This window comes from Rhinolophus hipposideros (assembly GCF_964194185.1).
Source record: "Rhinolophus hipposideros genome assembly, chromosome: 22".
NCBI lineage: Eukaryota > Metazoa > Chordata > Mammalia > Chiroptera > Rhinolophidae > Rhinolophus > Rhinolophus hipposideros.
The window spans coordinates 25,143,167-25,163,733 of NC_138068.1; the positions used below are offsets into that span (position 1 = coordinate 25,143,167).

Consider the following 20,567-nt stretch of genomic DNA (forward strand, 5'->3'; position numbering starts at 1 on the left):
AGCAAAAGGATTATCTCTAGCATTCCTTAGGCCAGCTATGCAAGCTGCCACCTGCCAAGAGGAAATACCATCTGTGAGGCAGGTACAGCAGTTAACCAGAGCACAGGGTGAAGAGGGGACGGTGGGCGGTTTCATCTAGCTTGGGCCAGTAGCTTCCTTCTGCTCTGTATCAAGGAGTGGATACCCAGATTTGGCCAAGGTCCCCCCAGTCTGGGCTGTGAGTGAGCCCAGAGAAACATCTCTGTGGTCTGTTTGACCATCCCAGTCTGGACTAAAGGCTTCCAGCAACCCAGGAGAAAACAAAGTTCACTTCTTTTATCTACCTATAGATACATCTAAAAGGAGGGCATGATAGTAAAATATCTCTGCTTCTGCTTTCAAGCTAGCATTATAATGAGCCTTGCTAGCTGTTTAAGCATTGAGGTTATTTCCTAATCCTTAGATTTCTGTAACACGTCGTCTTGGGGCTAAAATATCATCCTTTTCTTATTGTAAAATAATCCTTTGTTGTAAAAGCAATGAGTCAGGAAGCCTGACTCATGAATAGGAGCAAAGGGAGGTAATATGCTCCCCTTGGGACATAAAGTGTTTGTCTACTGGTGGCAGATCCCACCTCCACGTGAGCCACCAAATACCCAAGCATAAAAGAAATACAGATGACCCCTGGACAAAGTGGGGGTTAGAAGCATATAGTCAAAAACCTGTGTGTATCTTTTGACTCCCCCAAAATAATAGCCCACTGTTGAAGGGAAGCCTTCAATTAACACATATTTTGTATGCTATACATACTATATACTGTATTCTTACAATAAAGTAAGCTAGAGAAAATACTAAGAAAATCATAAGGAAAATACATTTACAGTATTTGTTGGAAAAAATCCACATATAAGTGGACCTGCGCAGTTCAAATTCATGTTGTTCAATGGTCAACTGTACTTGCTTTTTATCTGCTCCCTCCCCAGACAGGCCATGCCCATGGTCAGCCAGGTCAGATCAGTCCATGGGGTCCCTTGGGCCCAGATGCCAGGGGAAGATATTTACTAAGGCACAGTCACTCCACAAGCCCCTTGGAGTTCAGATAACAGTATATGGCCTTAAGGTCATCTGTCCGTATTGGAGAACATCCCTAGCTTTATAAAATCACACAAGTTACTTTTGAACAGAGTTGGGAGGCAGTGTTAATGAAATATGCCTACTAAGTGCCAGAGAGAATGGTTTGTCTTATAGTACTGGCCCAGGTTTGCGGACAGTGAAGACAGAGCACTTCCCTAAGGCTCTTTGCCAGGGCAGCCTGACCATCTGTGCTTTATGTGCAGAAAAAGCAGAGGGGCACTGAGGGCGAAAATGCCAAGGAGCCAAGGTACACGAGGGTGGCAATAACGTGATGGGCAGGAGCTGACTATATATAGCCCATATGTTTGGCTTTGACCATGACTTCCTAACATGTATCTCAGGACCAGGTAGCTTTCCTTGGTTAGCTCCTAGGCTTGTTTTCTCCTGCATTTTCTATTTCAAAGACAGGTACCACAAACCTTCCCAACCTCTCCAGCTAGAAACCTAGGAGTCATCCTAGATACCTCCTTTTCCAACTCAGGCCCCACATCTAATCTGTCATCAGATCCTAACCTTCATAAATCTTCCTTCATCTACCTGAGGTGCATTCTGAGGGTGGGCCCATTCCACTCTGCTGGGGTACAGTGCCTGGAAAGCAACAGGGGCCTCTCAAAGCTGGACTCGAGACTCCTGGTGCAGCAGTCCAACACACACATTCCTCCCTCTAGCGACCTGGCCTCCCGCCCTGTGCAGCACCCAGCTCAGCTGTTTGCTAAGACAACAGCTTTGGTATGCTCTGTTGTCTCCGCTCCCTGTGGACGGGCAGTGCGCTCAGCAGGCACAACTGTGCTGGGACACCGAGTTATTTTCTTCTGTCTGATTTCTACTTGCTGGGATGGCTCAGGAAGCGCAGCTCCCAGGTCTTCTGACAACAATGAGCATTTTATCACCACTGTAGGATATTCAGAAGTTATTCTGGGTCTCCAGGCACCATAGCTAATATGATTAAAAAGTGCTGCTTCCAGAGTTGCCAGATAGTAGGACAATGCAAGGTTGAGTCTAACCTACAGGATGGGTGGATTTTTCTAAATGTTACCAAAGAGGTGTGAAATACCTCAGTGTATGTAGTGGTGGTGGGGAGGGGGTGATTAAGGGAGAAGGTTCTATTGGGCCATACTTTGCACTCATGAAACAGGAGGAACAAGATCTTGATCCAGAGGCCAGGAACACCTATTCATCCACTGATACTACTTGGAAGGCCAGGGCAGATTTAAGGCCAGCTCAGAACAGGTGTTGCCATGGCAATTTGTCATCATTAAGAGACAAACTCTGGAAGAATCTGCCTATTAAATATGATAAAAATAAAAGATGTCAAAGCTTTCCCTGGAGTAATTTTGTTTGTCTTAGCTTTAAGAATGGTAGGTAGGAGCATGAAGAAGTCTGTTGCATCTAAACAGAATTTGAAAGGCATGCAAATGGGAAGAAAAGCATATTGCTTACCTTGCGAACACTGGTCAAGACATTTAGGAAAGAGAAATCTAGGGGGGAAAAAAGAGAAATATTTTAAAACCATTAATGTCAGAGTTGTCATTGATTATTTCCCACAAAAATGTGAATGTCACTGATATCCAAGATGACTTGCTCAGTGGGGCAGGCGGCAGGGAGTACTGAGCATTAAGGATAGCCATGGTTATGCGAGAGGTTTTCAGAGCTTTGAACCAAAGCTCCTTAAGCCACGATCCCCACAGAAGTCCCTACGTGGCCCACTTTTGGTTGAATGTTGAAGAGGGGATACAGGGGAATGGCCAGTCGAGTCTCTAGAGATACTGTCCTTATAGTAAAGAGGAAATCTCAAGGGAAAATGAGAACTACATTTACCTAACTCTGCCAGGGCCTTTAGTACCAAAACTGCCATGCTCCGCCTCATGTGCACACTAGCATGCCGGTTCCCCTTTAATTCTATTCTGAGCTATAATAGTGAATAAGAAGCAGGAAACTGACTGACTGAATCACAAATAAAGCAGGTGAGGGTGACTGATCCAAAGCGTGAGTTAGTTAATAACTGGAGCTTTGAAGGAAGCTCCAGAGTAAAGCTCATACTCTCAGTGTTTTCAATCTCCTAAAAGATCATAGTGCTTTTCTCAGGGAAGAAAGAACACTAATGAGAACAGCTGCCTTTTATCAAGTTCTTCCAATGGGGCTGGGTATTGTGCAAGCAGTTCACATCTACAATACAATCTTGTTCTGTCCTCACATCTACCCTGTGCATTGGGGACTTAAAAGCTGAGAAGAGTGGATTTTAAATGGTTAAGCAGTCTAAGCACTTTGCCTGAGACCTCACATGAAGTTAGGAAGTGGGAGGGCTTATGCAGTGACCCAGGTCTTTTTGGTACCACAGAGCTCCTGTGTTTTCTTTCCCTGCAAGTGAGATGCTTCCTGCAGCCAAACTTCTGAATCATTGCTGGTTTAAGTGGCAGCTCTTAATGCTGTTCAAAACACTGGGGGGATTTCTCTCCTGCAATTTCTTTGGTGGTAGCAAGTCTTCATCCTTCGATTTGATTTCTGAAAACAGCCAGACACACACCGTATGGAACCAAATTTGGTGGACGCCTGAGCTAGATGAGTACCACTTTTTAGGTTGTGGATCTAGTCTCTTGTCTGACTCCCTCACAGTTTCTGAAGAATTCCAAGGAGGAACCCTGAGCCAAGGTTAAGAGCTGTGGAACAACCACACAAGAGGATCCAAAGAACAGAACTCACTGACTTCACCACACTCACAGTCCACCAAATAGCCAGCCACACAGCAAACACATTCTTAGAAAGTGTGTCCCCATCAAGTCCCTGTGACTTTAGAATACATGCCCTTACAGGCCCTCCTTAGCCCTGTTTCTCACCGTAGCCCACAGAACTGCACACCAGAGGCATCTTAGATAAGGTTGAGCAAAGTTCCCCTCAAGGTATCTTATCCAATCACAGGTTGGATGCTCATGTTTATACCTCTGATGGTATAGGTCAAGCTGCTCCCTTTAAGCACCTGATAAGAAAATATTCAGAACACATGGCCTTGCATACATGTGATTCCCTAAAACTGGAATGTAATTTCTCGTATCTTGGCATCTTTGGTATCCCAGTCCTTAAATTCCTATGGTGGTTTTCTTTCCTAATCCAACTAGGAGTTAGCACTGCTTCTTTGGAATTCATATAAAATCGCATTAATCTTTTATTATGGCACTTTCTACCCCATATAATGATTGTGTACATACCGTTAGTGTGACATTTGGAAAATTATTTAACTTCTCTGAGTAACTCCTTCATGGTAAAACATAATAATGATGCTTGCCTTAAAGGGATTTTCAGGATTAAGAGGAGTAAAGCATCACAGTGCCAGACAAATAGTGCGAAGTAAGTGTTGGCTCACTTCTTTCCTTTTCTACATATTATCCCCCCTATTAAACTGTAAAATTAAATAGTGCCTGGCATAGGAGTCTTAAACATAGCAGACAAGTTCTGCACCAAAAATACTGAAATAATGGGTATACTATGCTGGTTACCGACCAGCTCTTCATGTGAATAACAATAATGGCTGTAATTATAATATATTCCTAAGCCTTACACAGGTATGGTATTATGCATTTTGCAGTATGCCAACCAAGTACATGATTCATATAAAAGTTTAGACAATCGATAAATGATACTGATATAATCTATTCCAATTCCTACATGCATATCTACCAAAATGTAGACACCATAAGAGCAGAGACCTGGGCTAACTTGTTCCTTGCTGCCCCCTCAATGATTAGAATGGTCCCGGCACACAGCAGACACCCAACAAAAACTCACTGAATGAAACCTACTAGAATTAAGACATCAGTCAAATCTCACATAGACTCACTTTAAAGCTAAACTGAGCCCACCTCCTAGATTAAAGAAGCCATACTAATGTCCATGTCACAGAAAGGAAAAACAAGCACTACTATCCTCTACTCCCACCTGTTTTGTTTCTTTTACCAGACATGATCTAGAGGCAATGATGCAAGTTTTATTTTTGCTAAAGTACCCACTTAAAAAAACAAACAAACCGAAAAAACTGAAATTAGAATTTTAAAAACTTAATTGTCAAAAAATATATTTTTTATTGTAAAAATAATACACAATTTATAGTTAACATCAAGCTTAATGGTTAAAAACTAGATGCTCTCCCTTTCAGATAAGGAACAACACAGGCTGGATGCCCTTGTCACTTGTACCCAACATTATGCTGGAGGTTTTAGTCAGGGCAATTAAGCAAGAAATAAAAGGCATCCAGATGGAAAAGAAAAAGTAAAACTATCTATTCATTCATAACATGCTGTTATATATAGAAAATCCTAAGAAGTCCATTTAAAAAAATCCAAAAACAAGAAACAAAACCCAAAACTAACAGAACTAAGAAATGAGTTCAGGGGCCGGCCCGGTAGCTCAGGCGGTTGGAACTCCATGCTCCTAACGCCGAAGGCTGCCAGTTTGATTCCCGCATGGGCCAGTGGGCTCTCAACTACACAAGGTTGCCAGTTGGATTCCTGCAACGGATGGTGGGCTGCGCCCCCTGCAACTAACAAGGGCAACTGGACCTGGAGCTGAGCTGCGCCCTCCACAACTAAGATTGAAAAGTTCAACAACTTGACTTGGAAAAAGTCCTGGAAATACACACTGTTCCCCAATAAAATCTGTTCCCCCTCCCCCCCAAAAACAATGAGTTCAGCAAGGCTGCAGGATATAAGATCAATATACAAAAATCAAATTGCATGTCTATACACTAGCAATGAAAAATTCCAAAATGAAATTAAGAAAACAATTCCATTTATAATATCAAAAAAAGTAAAATACTTAGGACTAAATTAAACAAAGGAAGCACAAGACTTGCACGCTGAAAATCACAAAACATTGCTGACAGAAACTAACGACCTAAATAAATGGAAAGATATATCCATGTTCATGGATTGAAAGACTGCCTATTTTTAATATGGCAATAATCCCCAAATGGTTCTATAAAGTCAATGCAATCTCTATCAAAATGTGAGCTTTTTTGCAGAAACTGACAAGCTGATCCTAAAATTTATATAGAAATGCAAGGGACTCAGAACAGCCATAACAATTTAGAAAAACAAGAATGAAGTTAAAAGACTCTTACTTCTCAATTTCACAACTTACTGAAAGGTACAGTAATCAAAACAGTGTGATACAGGCATAAAGACAGACATACAGATCAATGGAATATAACTGAGAATCCAGGAATAAACCTACGTATTTATAGTCAACTGGTTTTGACTGTTCTGTTAGTTTCAACTGGTTAGTCAATGCTAAGACAACTTATTGGGAAAGAATAAGTCTTTTCAACGAATGGTGCTGGGACAACTGGATATCCAGTTGCAAAATAATGAAGTTGGACTCCTATCTCACACCTTATACAAAACGAACTCAAAATGGAAGACAGGCCTAAATGTAAGAGTTAAAACTATTAAAACACTTAGAAGAAAATGCAGGGGGTAAATCTCTGTGACCTTGAATTAGGCAATGGTTTCTTAGATATGAAAAAATATGAAGTCCAAAAATAAACTGGACTTCATTAAAATTAAAAATCTTGTGATTCAAAGAATAACACCAAGAAAAAACGATAACTGATGGAAGAAAAATTTCCGCAAATCAAATACCTGATAAAGAACTTGGATTCAGAATATATAAAGAAGTCTTCAAACTCAATAAAAGAGACAAATAACCCAATTTAAAAATGGGCAAAGGATTTGACTAGATATTTCTCCAAAGAAGATACAGACATTCAATAAGCAAATGAAAAAAATTCTCAATATCATTAGTATTAGGGAAATGCAAATCAAAACCACAATATCATTAATATTAGGGAAATGCAAATCAAAACCACTCCACACTAGGATAGCTAAAATAAAAAATACACACAATAACAAGTATTGGTGAAGATGTGGGGAAACACTCATACATTACTGGTGGGAAAGTAAATGGTGCAGTGCCTATGGGTAACAGTTTGCAGCTCCTCAAAAAGTTAAATGTAAAGTTATCACGATTCAGTAATTCTATCACTAGGTATATATCTAAGAGACTGGAAAACATATGACCACATGAAAACTTGTACACAAATGTTCATAGCGGTATCATTTATAATAGACAAAAGGTGTAAACAACTCAAATGTCCATCAACTGATGAATGGATAAGATGTAATATAGTCATACAATAAAATATTATTTGGCCATAAAAGGAATGAAGTACTGAAACATGGGTGAACCCTGAAAACATGCTAAATGAAAGAAGCCAGACACAAAAAGACCACATATTATAAGCTTCCATTTATATGAAATCTCCAGAATAAGCAAATCTGCAGAAACAGAAAGTAGACAAGTAGTTGCTAACGGTTGGGAGGAGAAAGGAATGGGGAGTGACTGTAAAAGAATTTTATGGTATGTGAATTATATTTCAACAACATTATATTTTTACAAAGCAATGTACATACATATTATAAAATATCAAATGGTTTTCCCATCAGACAATACTGGTCCCCAAGAAAGTGGCCATTTCCCAGGAGAAACCACTATTAAATTGGGTATGTTTCCTTCTAGATATTCCTATGAATATACAAATAAACATTTAAAAAAATACATATTGTTTTGGGCAATTTGCTTTTCTCACTTCACAAAACACTGTGGGCATTCTTCTGTTAGTACATAAAAACTGACTTGATTTTTAAAATGCCTGCATAGTATTCCATTAGATGGATATCCCCAAATTTAACCAGGCTCTAATTAGTACTTGGAATCCAGTCCCTAAATAGCATTTAGATTATTTCCAGTTCATTGAGATTATAAAGTGTTGTTTTGAACACTGCAGAACACATGTCATATTTCAGACTGCCCAGTCCCTTCTAAATGCCCACCCTAGGGCTTGGACTTAGACAGCCCATGCTTCTTGTCAATTGCAGAAAAGGGCTTTTCCAGCCTTTCTTGCAGTCTGGTACAGGCATGTGATCTAAGTTCTACCAACCAGATGTACCACAAAACTCCCACTGGCAGTGAGCAAGGTGAGTGAAGGAATTTATGGTAAGCAGACCCCGTTTTCTGGTGAAGGAAGTGGCAGCCCTACAGGGTTTGAGAGTTGCTCTTGGCTTTGCCTGAGACTTTCATTTCCATAGTGATTTTATTATTATCTTTATTTTCTTTCCAGGCCTCTAACAGTTCATTTTCCATCTGCTTTTGTTCGCTAAACTCCTTTTTGCCTCTGATCTTTTCTATTTAACCGTGTTATTGAGGTATAACTTGCATATCGTAAAAGTCATTCATTTAAATGTACAATTCAATGATGTTTTCAAAGTAAATTTAGAGTTGTGCCACCACCCCACAGTTCAATTTTAGAACACTTCTATCACCCCAAGAAGATCCCTCCTGCCCATTTCCCCAGGCCTTTTATATCAATTCCTTGAGCTTTACCCAGCCCATCCTGTTAGCTCCTCATCTTAATTTTTTTTTGACAGTGCAGAAGAGTATTTGTCTGGGCTAATTCTTCCGAAGTATAACCTCCATCTGTTGTTTGCTTATTACTGGGTTTTCCTACATTTTTTTATGGTGGTATCTACCTATGGTAGCATCTAGTCCCGTGTTACACTTCCTTCTGCTTTAATTCATCTTTAAATAGAAACTTGACAAAAAGAAGAGACATGAATGGTAGAAAGAGTGGCATGTAAGAGTCAGTCTGGTGGTCTGAAGTAGAAGGGTGATGCTCAGCATTCAGTACCGTAACCTAACCTACGTCAGAAGGAAAACAGACCACCTGGGCTTTTCTATGGGCGAGCAGAACCCAGGTCTCAGCTAAAGAGAGGACAGAATGATGAAGACATTTCTTGGGATCAGTCAAGGTGATCAGGGACGTAACCTCTAGTGTAATTTCTATGAGAACTTTAAAAATATCAACTTGGGATTCAAATAGGAAGGGAGTTTTTTCAGATGAAGGTCTAAGGATAGGTCAATCATTTACCAGGAGATAATAATGTGGACTAACCAGAAAGCCCACATGATTACAGACCTGGGAATATTCCACTGGGCTAAAAGGAGAGGCTCTATGAAGAGACAATGCAATGCTTGAAACTCTCCCCACTCAGGAATGCTTTCATGATGAAATAGGTACTTTGAGACACCACTGGGGCAGTGTAAACTGTAAAACCTACTCCAAAAGCAATTTGGAAGGGTGAATAAAGAGTAATAAAACTGATCATACACTTAAATAATATCTCTTTGAAGAACCTATTCTAAGGAAATTATCTAAAATTTGAGAAATTCATGTGGATAAAGATGTTCCCACAGCATTACTTATAATAGCAAAAAGTTTGAGACTATCTATGTGACTAACAGGGAAGAAACTGTTAAGACAATTACGTCCATCCACACAATGATTATATAATTAATCAAAACATAAGTACTACTGTGAAATGGGAACATATATATATGTTCACTTACATAATATGTTTATATGTGAACCTAAGAAGAAAGATATAAAATTATATGTACACCACAACTATAAAAACGCATGCACACAAAAAGACTGGGAAAGAATTTTTAAAATTTATAATAGGGGGCTGGCCCGGTGGCTTAGGCGGTTGGAGCTCCGTGCTCCTAACGCCAAAGGCTGCCAGTTTGATTCCCACATGGGCCAGTGGGCTCTCAACCAAAAGTTTGATGGTTGGACTCCTCGAATCCCACAAAAGATGGTGGGCTCTGCCCCTGCAACTAAGATTGAACACGGCACCTTGAGCTGAGCTGCCGCTGAGTTCCCAGATGGCTCAGTTGGTTGAAGCGCGGGCTCTCAACCACAAGGTTGCCGGTTCAACTCCTTGACTACTGCAAGGGATGGTGGGCTGTGTTAGTTGCCTCTGCAACTAACAATGGCAACTGGACCTAGACCTGAACTGCACCCTCCACAACTAAGATTGAAATGACAACAACTTGACTTGGAAAAAGTCCTGGAAGTACACACTGTTTCCCAATTCTGTTCCCCTTTCCCAATTAAAAAAAAAAAAATCTTAAAATAAATTATAATAGTTACATTGAGTTGTATGAGATTATGAATTTTTCGTTGTTGTCATATTATGTCCAGAGTTAAAAAAAAAAAAGTTTTTCTGTTAGTAGTGAGAATGAATGTTGTCATGAACTGAGGTGAGATGGCAGTCAGACAGCGTAACCATATGAAAAAGTAAGATAGTCCAAGAGCCTTGGGACACAGGCCCTTCCCCTGCAGTAAAAACGAACAGAAAAGGCTGCCATGGACATTTCTTTCTGGAAGAAGCTGTTTCAAGTTCCACTGCCCCAGATGAAGAACTTTTCCATACACAAAGAAAAGTGGTGAGAGGCTGCCAGTCCACAGGGGTCTCCTGAGAACCTGGTACTAATCAAGTAACAACAGAGCATGTAAGGTAGACTGACGCATTCCAAGAAAAACAAACATAAAGATGTGTCTCCTAGTGAATGACAGAAAATCGCTTTCTGTACATTAAATACACCGTGTCCTATGGGTTGGATGTGGTCCTACGTCCGTACCTGTGCTCCATGTAGCAGCTCAGGGGCTCCACGCACACCGTGATGGCACCAATGGTGAAGGAGGACTTGACATTTGAGTCTGGATGGGTTTGCAGGGCCTGGACAACATCAATAACATCTGTGTAACTGGAGAAGAAAAAGGAAAGATAAGTTCACTGATTGGGGCATGGAGAGGGGAACAATGAGTAGCTGAATGAGCAGGGGTGGAAGGAAGATCAAAGGAGGAAGGAGACTGTGATTCCTTGGGGAGGGTCACACTATTTCATGAGATACAGCCCCTAGAGCCCACAGTATTCCTGCATTCCCAAGTTCCATTAGTCCTCATAAATACGCAAGAGTGAGCAGAAGGACACCCCCTCCCCCCAACCTGGGGGTAAAGGGAAGCCTGCACAGATGACTCGGGGGTTCTGAAGGTGGGACTCCGTGTTCTTAAGACTATTTTCTAGTCAAGTTAGGAGCTCCTGCACTGGCCTTTCTTTTTCTTTTCTTTTTTGTTTTTTTTTTAAATAACTCTTTCCTTTCTTTCTGTCTCACAGAACATGTAGGCAAGAGGGAAAGGGCGGTCATCAGGTCCCTCTCCAAGTCAGCAGACACATGTTAAATACTGCTTGCATTCGTATCTCCTGCCTGGAACTCCCTCCAAACTCCAGATATTTCCACTTAGAACTTACTATGTTCATGATCTGACCCCCCCATGCCTGCTCCTCCCAAGGCCTTGTCCTTCTCAGCAGAGGAGACTCCTTCAGCTGCTAGGCCGAAAAGATTTATTTGGAGTCATCACTGACCTCATTTTTTCTCAATCTTCAAAATATAACTGAATGAGATCACTGCTCACACTCCCATGTTACTATTGGGTCCAAACTATTACATCTCTTGCCTGGGTCACGTCCCCCCTCCCTCACCCCCCCCCACCTCCTCACTGATCTGTCTGCTTCTGTCCTTGCCTCGCCCCAACCTGTTTTCAACACAGAAGCCAGAGAAATCGTGCTAATCCCATCGTGCTAAGCCACTGAGTGAGTGGCTTCCCTCTCACTCTGTGAAAGCCAAAGCCCTTAAAATGGTCCAACAGCCCTCTTTGACCTGACCCCCACACTGCAGAAAAGAGCTTCATCTCCTACTAGTCCTTCCCTTACCAACCAGCCACTTTGGCCTCCTGGCTATTTCCTGAACATTCCAGGCATACTTCCACTGTGCACTGTCTGTCCCCTCTCCCGTGATGCTCTTTCCTCAGATGTCTGCCAGGATTGCTCTCTCAGTCCCTTAGGAGGGAGCTGTCCTCTGACTTGACGCAGCCTGCATGGTACAGCAACCCTCCCTCCGGCACAGCCGCCCAAGTCCCAGTTCTTCTCCAAAGTGCATACTTTGTATTTTCTCCTGTATTTGTTTACAGCCTGTCTTTCCAATTAAAATGCAAGGCAGTTGTTGAGTGGCGTAATCTATGGTGTCTAAAGCTGAGTAGATAAATGAACTGCACATTCCACCCCGGGTAGACTCATGGCTACTCCAAGAAGGGCTGTGCCCTTTCACTCTGTGGAGAACACTTTCCAGGTTGGACCCAGCCTATCACCAAAAGGTTAGTTCCTATGGAGGGAAGGCAAAGCTGATGGGTAGCCTTGCAGATCACATGGGCCTGGGTGGCTGGGGGGATAGGTACAGCCTGCCGGCGCCATTTCCTGAGGTCCTACACACACAACGCATCTGTAAAACTGGGCACTTGGCTTTATCCTTGATTACAATTTTAGCACTCCTTCCCATAGGTCTGCCTCAGTCCCAACAAACCAGAAGTGATTCAGTGAAGAACAGGGTGTGCGAAGGTCTAGAGCTCCTCTATGAGGGTCTGGCAGCCTGGGAGCCTTTAGAGTGAGCCCGCTGCTCACTGGCTTCTCTCGAAGGCTTCTCCTCCTGCCTGGGCTTCTGTGTGCATGACCACGTGGGGTTCTTTCCACGCGTTCTCAGTGTCTGGGTGGGCCTGCCCGCCAGGAGAGCCCCCCACGCTGCCCACATCGCCAGGCCCTTATGCACACACGGACTGATGCTTGTACCCTGCCCGAATCTCTTCGTGGTTGTGTTTAATGGATTTAACTCTCACGGTTAAGTGCCCTAGCCTTGCTCCTCTGTATTAGCTTTCCCTGATTCCAAAAAAGAAAAAAAAGTGTTTGGGAGCTTTTTATTGTCCATGTTTGGTATAAACCTGTAGAGACTCTCATTTCTTGAGGCTGTAAAGAACTGAAAGATTTACAAGCCAATTCTGCAGATTTTGGTCATTTTAATACAATAGGTTACTCTTAGAGAGGGTGGCTGGGGAATTCCCAGGTTTTCAGAGCATTCATTCTTATTTATTTGTTTATTTACTTATTTATTGTGGTTTTCCAGGACCCATCAGCTCCAAGTCAAGTAGTTGTTTCAATCTAATTGTGGAGGGCGCAGCTCACAGTGGCCCACGTGGGGATCGAACCAGCAACCTTGTTGTTAAGAGCACCGCACTCTAACCAACTGAGCTAAGTGGCTGCCCTGATCTTCATTTATTTTCATGAAAGATGGTTAGACTGAAACAGGCCCCAGCCTCCCTGGGGAGGCCAGTGCGTCTATGTGATGCATCTGGGCACTGCAGCCCGAGCCCTGTGGCAGGAGGAGGTCCCTGGTGCCAGCCACTCTGCTTAGTAAGGGGGTCCTGCTGGACCCACGCTCCCTAGCCCCTGCCCCACAATAATTGTCCTGGGTGTGGACTCCAAACAGAAGGAGGCAGCCCTCAGCACAGAAGCAGACCACCACAGCTGCCACTATGGCTAAACTGCCCAAATGCATGATGAAGGCAAAAAGCTGGCTCTTCATGTTTGCCTCTTTCTTGTCAGTACTCTCTTTATTAAAAATAAAAACAAAACAAAAGCCCAGCAGGACTTGAACTTTCTTTACTCTGAAATAAGATACTCAATTCAAGTGTCCTTTGGGCTCTGTTTTATGTTTGCAATTTAAGCCTACAATTTGGGCACATGTTTTACATTAATTCAATTTTTGTTTTGAGAGAGATATTTTGTTTTAAATGTAGATAATTTAAAGAATAATTTTATAACATTCCAAAGTGTAAACGAATGCAGCTCCTCAAATTCCGTAAAGCTAATTTTTAGAAATTCCGGTTTCCCCAGTTTTACTTATTTGTGTTGTACATATTAAGTTCTGCATGATTCTGTCACCTGTGTAGATTCCTATGTTCACCACAGTCAAGATACTGAACTGTTCTATCACTACAAAGACTCTTCGTGTTGCCCTTTTATAACCATACCCACCTCCCTCGTGCCCCCCACTCTCATCCCTAACTCCCGACAACCACTATTCTGTCCCACCTTTAAATACTTTTATCATTTCAAAAATACATTAACTTTTAAAACAATAACGAATAGTTCCATTTGATGTTAAAGCTCAATACCACTGCTCCTCAATGACTTAACCCACTGCTGCAGTTGAGTGGCACCAGCCCACTCTAGGAGCAAAAGAAAACTCTGCCTTAGCCACAGGTTTCCTCCAAAGAATCCTATAAATGAAGATAAAAGTAACATTCAAATAATAAAGTATCAACTGAGAAGCTTGATACCTTCACCAGCAATCTCAATGCTGGGCTTGAAGGTCCAGCCCCAAGCAGATGGACATGTAAAAAGGAGGCCGCCACGTGTTCCCTGCTGAGCCTCGAGACAACGGGCCCAGCCTATAAGGACAGTGCCTTAGTGAGAACCCCAGCACTTAGCTGATACCCTGGCTCAAGGCCCTCAGGAAATCTGAGGTCCCTGGCATCCTGGGCAAAGGCTGGGTCTGAGAGTACGAGAGTGGGCTGGCCACAACACTGTCGTTGGCAGTCCGGAGTGGCCAGGACAGCTGACACTTTTGCAGACTTGTAGAGTTAGAGACAAGGAATTTGAGATACTCTCTGAAGTGACTGAAGAAGGCAATGACCTCAGCCTCACAATGTTAAGCTGCCAAATTTGACTCCAGGTCCACACCCCCAATGACTCTCAACTGTGACAGGGGACAATCCATTCTTTTGACCATTAGCAGCGATGGACAACGAAAAGAAAATGTGGTTTCAGACCCAGACTCTTGCTCTGTGGCTTCCACAACCTCAGCCCACAGTAGGACAAAGGGGCTGACTGAAGGGAAGCCCAGGGCAGGGGTGAGAAGAGGCCTGAAGAAGAGGAACGATGGCCAGGTGGGGTGCCCAGTCCTGCCCACCTCCTGCCTCGGCTCACTGGCCCGGCTTTCCTCCAGTTCTCACCACCACACACAGGAGACCACACATGGCTTTGGATCTGGGCCTGTTCTTTACTGGAAACAATTAGCCAATTGCAAATACTAATTATTATGAGCACAAAATACACAGCATAGAGCAAAAGCACTTTGTGGGATCTGCCAATAGAGTATTTATTACCAACCATAGTGACACAGGTGAAGAGCACAGGCCATGTTTTCCTGACCTGGCACGTTCTGCTCTGGGTTGGGAGCGGGAGGGTGACGGGCCTGCACAGGGCTCCTCCCTGGAAGGCCTTAGAACAGGTCAAGAGGAGCTCCTTGCAGCCAGGACCCCGGAACAGTGATACACACTGTCAAACCTGTTCTCCCAGGAAGCTCCTTGCTCAAACGGACTTTTCACAGGGTCCTCACAGGGTCCCAGCAGACCCTCCTAAACCAGCCACCCCAGGGATGGTGGGGCTTGAGATTGCAGAGTGTGGGGGCTGTCTCTGCAATTCCACAGGAGGAGGGCTTAAACAGATGAAGCTCCCTTGCCTAGAAGGTGAAGGAAGAGGCTTAGGGACCACTATTGTAAGAATTATCAAAGAATCTTGCCCAGAAAACTTCCTCTCTAATTCCCCATCTTTTGGGGATATTATGATATTTAAGCCAAACTTGAAACTTGTGTGCAAGCCACACCAGCCACTCTAGGCCAAGGGGGGCAACAGGAGTCCTTGCTCCTTTAAGGCCTCTCTGTGCAGCGCTGACACTGCTCATGCATGTGCGGAGTTTGTTCTGTGTCCTAGGTTGGCCACACATGAAATAACAGTAATGGCAAGGTCACCACCCTACCCCACTGTCCCCCAGAAGACTTCCAGTGCTCACCCTTGCAATACCACCAGCAGTCTGGCCTTCTTGCGGATGTAGGCTGACTGGCGGGCAGAGTGGTTCCGTTGGGCCTCCAGGGCACTGGAAAGGTACTTCTGGAAATGGGCAGCATGAAAACATTCGGAGCTATCCATGATTTGGCGGTATACCATCCACCTGGAAACGGCAAGTGTAATCTCAGCAGGGGGGCCACTTGATGGACTGTCCCTGTAAGCTCAGCTAGTGGATTCAAATGTGACCAGTACTCCCACATTCTGCCCAGTGAATCCATACAGGAGAGAGCAATCTTGGTACCAAAGACACAGGCTGAGGGCACGGCTGGGTGGGGAGGCCCATATTTTGAAACCACAACCCTTGGAGCTTTTGACCGGAAATGCCTTGCCACAGGGAAAAAGGTCAATAGACTTGACCAGTAGACTTCAGAGTTGAGAAAGACTCTTGACTGGGCAGTCACTACAATGGCTTTAGTCTGGTGCTCAGTAAAACTCTTGCTCAAAATAAGAAATGGGCAGGGCGAAGAATTCAGACTGTTTACAGAACAAAAGCAATGGAAATGCGGGCGAAACTGGTTAACTATTTAGTACTTATAAAGAAGGTCCAATATTTCCCTAGCATCTCTCCAAAACTCACCTCCCACCCGAAACTCTAGGCGACTGCAGTCTTCTCAAATTCCTCTATGGCCTCCTGCAGGATGCCCTACTTTGAGGTAGACCGACTACTATTAAATGCCCTGCTCAGTAAGGAGAATTGTTTATTAACCTGCCAGGCAGGTGGAAAGGATGGATGCGTGATTTCCCCCTTTCACCTGAGCCCACGTGTCCCAGCTGCAGCTGAACTCGTGCAGTTCCCTGTGGTCAGGGACGATCGCATCACCACTCACCAGCTCCAAGTTCTAACCCGTGTGGTCCTGAATCGCCCTGCTGACAGGCCTTGGCCTGTGCTGGTCCTGCTGCTAGAATGCTCTTCCAAGGTAGCTAAGGGTTCACGTCCTCATTTCCTGAGGGCTTTGCTCAAATGTCACCTCAGTGAGATCGCCCCTGAGCACCCAATTTAAAGCTGGAATCCCTGCTCTCCTCTGCCCCCAACCCCACCATTCCCTGGCCAGCCCAGCACTCCCTATACCTTTCTCTGCTTTATTTTCTCCACAGCACTTTGCTTAATATACTATTTTCCTTACCTGGCTAATTGTCTTCCCTGGCTAATTGTCTTCCCACACTAGAATGTAAGCTCCATGAGGGCACAGAATTTCTAGTGTGTTTTGTTCATTTGTACTCTACACTTAGAACAATGCCTGGCATACACGAAGTGCTCAGTACAAATGTGTCAAATGAATGGATGGGTCATGTGTGCTGATCCCAGTCATACCAAAGGTCAGCACCTGGCGAAGGTTTCCCAGTGCCTCGGCAGGCCCAGGCACAGAATCCCTTTCCCCAAAGCAAAGGCAGCAGCCATACTAACCTGCCATATTCCTTATGCAGAGTGACCAGAAAAGCACAGAGCTCGCTAGCATGACAGCCCGGGAGGCCAGTTACAATGCTGATAATGACCTACATGAAAGAAAAGCCATGTGGGTTTGTGATTCAACTGGGAGGGAGCGCTGTGTGAGAGGTTAAGAGGACGGACTTCTAGAGCCAGCAACTCCTGTCTGGAGGCAGAGGGATGGCTGAAGAGAATCTAAAGGGCTGCCTCCATGTTCCTGGATTGAAGGACAAGCACAAGGAGGTAGGAAGGACCAGCAGGCAGTAAGAGGGAGACACAGACTGGCTTGAGATGCCGTCTGCAGCCAAGGCCAGCTTCTGTCTCCTCCATGTTCTAGGAATCTATCCTGAGGGAGGGACACTGTCCCCTCACAAGCTGCTGCAATCACACCTTTCCAAGCATTTCCACCCATCATGAGGCTATCTCACTAGTTCTCAGTTTGAACTCACGCTATGGGACCTTAAACTAACAGAAGAACCTACCTTGAGGGGTAGGTGTGATGATTAACTGAGTTAATGTACGTAAAGTGCTTAGAACATGGTCTGGCACATAGCAAACACATCTTAAATTCTGTATTACTATTGTAATTTTCACGGAGCAGATTGTGACTAGATCAATTAAAATACAATGGAAAGTACTGGGCAGAAAGTAGGTCTGGACAAAAATGCCATGGGCTCAGTTGATGTGGTAATTTCAGGAGACAAGTGGCAGTGGGGAGGTTTCTGTCTGGCTGCCGTACCCTCCAAGCCACATAGCCTGAGCTAAGGAAACAAACTGGTGTAGGAAGCATTTCTGAGTGTTGATGGGGAAAAGAGGAGCCCGGCTGGACTGCCCTAACCTCAGTACACAACCAGTACATGGAATCAGGGCCCTCTGCAGGCAGATATTGCAAAGCAACTTGAAGAAATTCATTGACAAAGAAGGGGTCAAGCAGGGAGGAAAGGAACCACCCAACTGCTGAAGGATGTAGATATAAATGACATAGCATGGCAAGGGCGTCTTTAAGTGTGTGTTTTATCACAATACACAAGACTCACGGGGACAGGTCTGGTCACAGATTACTTAGACTAAAGCTCAGCTTGGTGGCATCCATGATTTGAGATGGTCACATCAGCAGAGAGACAGCTGTGGATCCCTCTCCTTTTGTGGGAAGCAGAAGCTCTCCCTCCTCCCCTCTGACCAGGCCCCTACTCCATATCCCTTTCTGCTCCTGTGGGCAGTACGCCATGTAACTGACGTTTTTGTTTATCTCCTCCCATCCACACTCCCCTGTGCTGGTGCCTATTCCTCAGTGCCCAGGCCTCTGTTTACAGCACACATATTTACAGCCAGAAACCTTCTTAGTTGAAGGCCAGTTCTACGGCACCTTTTAAACAAAATTTAACAGCTTGGCATTTTCATTTTTAAACTCTTGCCTAAGGGAAAAATGAAGCTTCTGATTGCTTACTATTTCTATTTTCTTTTGCAGTGGAGTGTCTTCTAGATTTGCATAGAAATAAATGCCCACTTTGAGTATATAAAGACATATGGTTCCAAAGAAATGGTGGGAGGGGTTAACAGGAGGCAAGTGTGAGGCAGGAGCAGATTAAAATCCACTCTTGGGAAGACAATGTTTATAAAGCATCACCTTACCCTGGTGATGACAGCAAGGCCCAACAAACAAGGCCCATCCCTTTGTTAAGCTCGATGTGTCACCACTGCCAGCTAAGTCCTTGTCACAACCAGAAAGAGCTGACAACATGAGAGCACTGAGCAAAGAGTTTGAAAGGCCTGGAGAAGCAAGGCAAGGCACAGCAAGATGCCAGAGTTTTACCACTGCCATGGGGCTTGGCTGGGGTTAATCTGGACGCCTGTCCATAGTCACTGTGTAGAGCACACTTTCTGTGTATCATTACATCAGTGTCCAAGGAGGTGGAGAGCCTTATAAAAAGGACTCTGCCTGAGCTCTTTTTGTTGACTGACACAGAAGACCCAAAGGCAAGCTATCAGGATTCTCTTCCCATTAAATCCCAGCACACTTGGTGAGCGCCTGTACCTTGTCATTTTCTACTCGGTGAGTAGGGTTGATTTCAGTTTGCTGCAGCAGGACAGGGAGATGGGTCCTCATCACAGGCTCCCGACTAACGCTGCTGACAGCGAAATGCTGGAGAAACCTAGAAAAATAAAGAGCACGCTATTATGTTACTCCCCCCAGCCTTGCCTGACTGTGCGCTTTAACATGAGAAACTCCTTAATTGCCGAAAAAGAAATCTTAGAGAGATTCTCTCTAGAGAACAAAATTGTATATGGTGTGTCACTACGATCTTTTACAATGACCCTTAAGCAGCTATAAAGAAAAAGAAACTTAGAAAGGACCAACACTGAAGTTTCTCATGTTTCAAAAGCCAGAACACTAAACATCTGTCAACAGAAAAGCAGAGCTCACCAGTCCAGATCTGGGAGTTTCACTGAGAGGAGCTTTAGAGGACTCCGTTTCTCCCCGGCAGAATGGCTCAGGACACTGAAGAGGTTCTGTGCATGGGAGTGTCTGGAATATCAAAAGCGCACAGATTAGAACTCCATCTCCCTACAGCACACATACGTTACATAATTTGTTCTGATAACTTCAAGCCAGCGTCCCACGACAGAGTCAACACTTCTAAAACAAGCATCTCACGGACTGAAACAAAATGGGGTGTCAGTGTACGACACCTAGTGTGCCCACACAGGAAGAGTGGCCTGAAACCCTTTGTCGTATGGGTTTCTGATTCTTGCTGGATTTCATCTTCCTTGACTTCTATTTCCCTAAGGGTACGTGCTACCTGCAAGTTGGCATCACTGAAATGACAGTGTCGGCCCTTTTTTCAGAAGCCAAGACCCCTGTGTTGCATAACTCAGTCATCCTGCAGAGAGAGCAGACTCGCACAGCTTAGGGGAGCAAGCATAAACAGGGAAGGCAGCCACTTACAATCTCTTTTGTTCCACAGATAATCCATCTTCCTGGATCACTTTTAAAGACAGCCCTGAGTTAGCCTGCTGTTGCCAGAGGGAGAAGACCTAAACAAAACAGAATTTGAGCAAAGAACACTTTAAAACCAACAACAGGATATGGAACCCACATGGGGATTTGATGGTTGTTGAAAATCTAGACTGTCAGTACAGAGACAAACCATCATAACAAACAAGTTTGTTTCAAAAATAGAGCCCTGAAGCAATTTTGTTCTGTATTTTTCAGAACTAGAATTTCTTTCAGGGTTCCTCTCCCAGGGATTCTGCTCCTTTAGAGGCCAGGAAGCACGGACGAAGGTGTCAAGTAACACTGTTCTGGCAGAAGGGGTATGCTCTTCCCTGGTGAAAGG

At 44.0% G+C, this 20,567-nt stretch overlaps 1 protein-coding gene across 1 annotated transcript in view; it reads right to left on the minus strand.

The window, feature by feature from the left end:
* DNAAF9 (dynein axonemal assembly factor 9) overlaps window positions 1-20,567 on the minus strand; it is a 117,434-nt gene that overhangs the window by 20,110 nt on the left and 76,757 nt on the right. Inside the window, exons 23-29 of the mRNA XM_081034652.1 lie at window positions 20,177-20,265; window positions 19,655-19,756; window positions 19,265-19,382; window positions 17,209-17,297; window positions 15,748-15,906; window positions 10,645-10,770; window positions 2,554-2,591 (exon numbers count right to left, since the gene is read on the minus strand). Coding sequence (XP_080890778.1) covers window positions 2,554-2,591; window positions 10,645-10,770; window positions 15,748-15,906; window positions 17,209-17,297; window positions 19,265-19,382; window positions 19,655-19,756; window positions 20,177-20,265 — 721 coding nt within the window. The remainder of the gene's footprint in view (window positions 1-2,553; window positions 2,592-10,644; window positions 10,771-15,747; window positions 15,907-17,208; window positions 17,298-19,264; window positions 19,383-19,654; window positions 19,757-20,176; window positions 20,266-20,567) is intronic.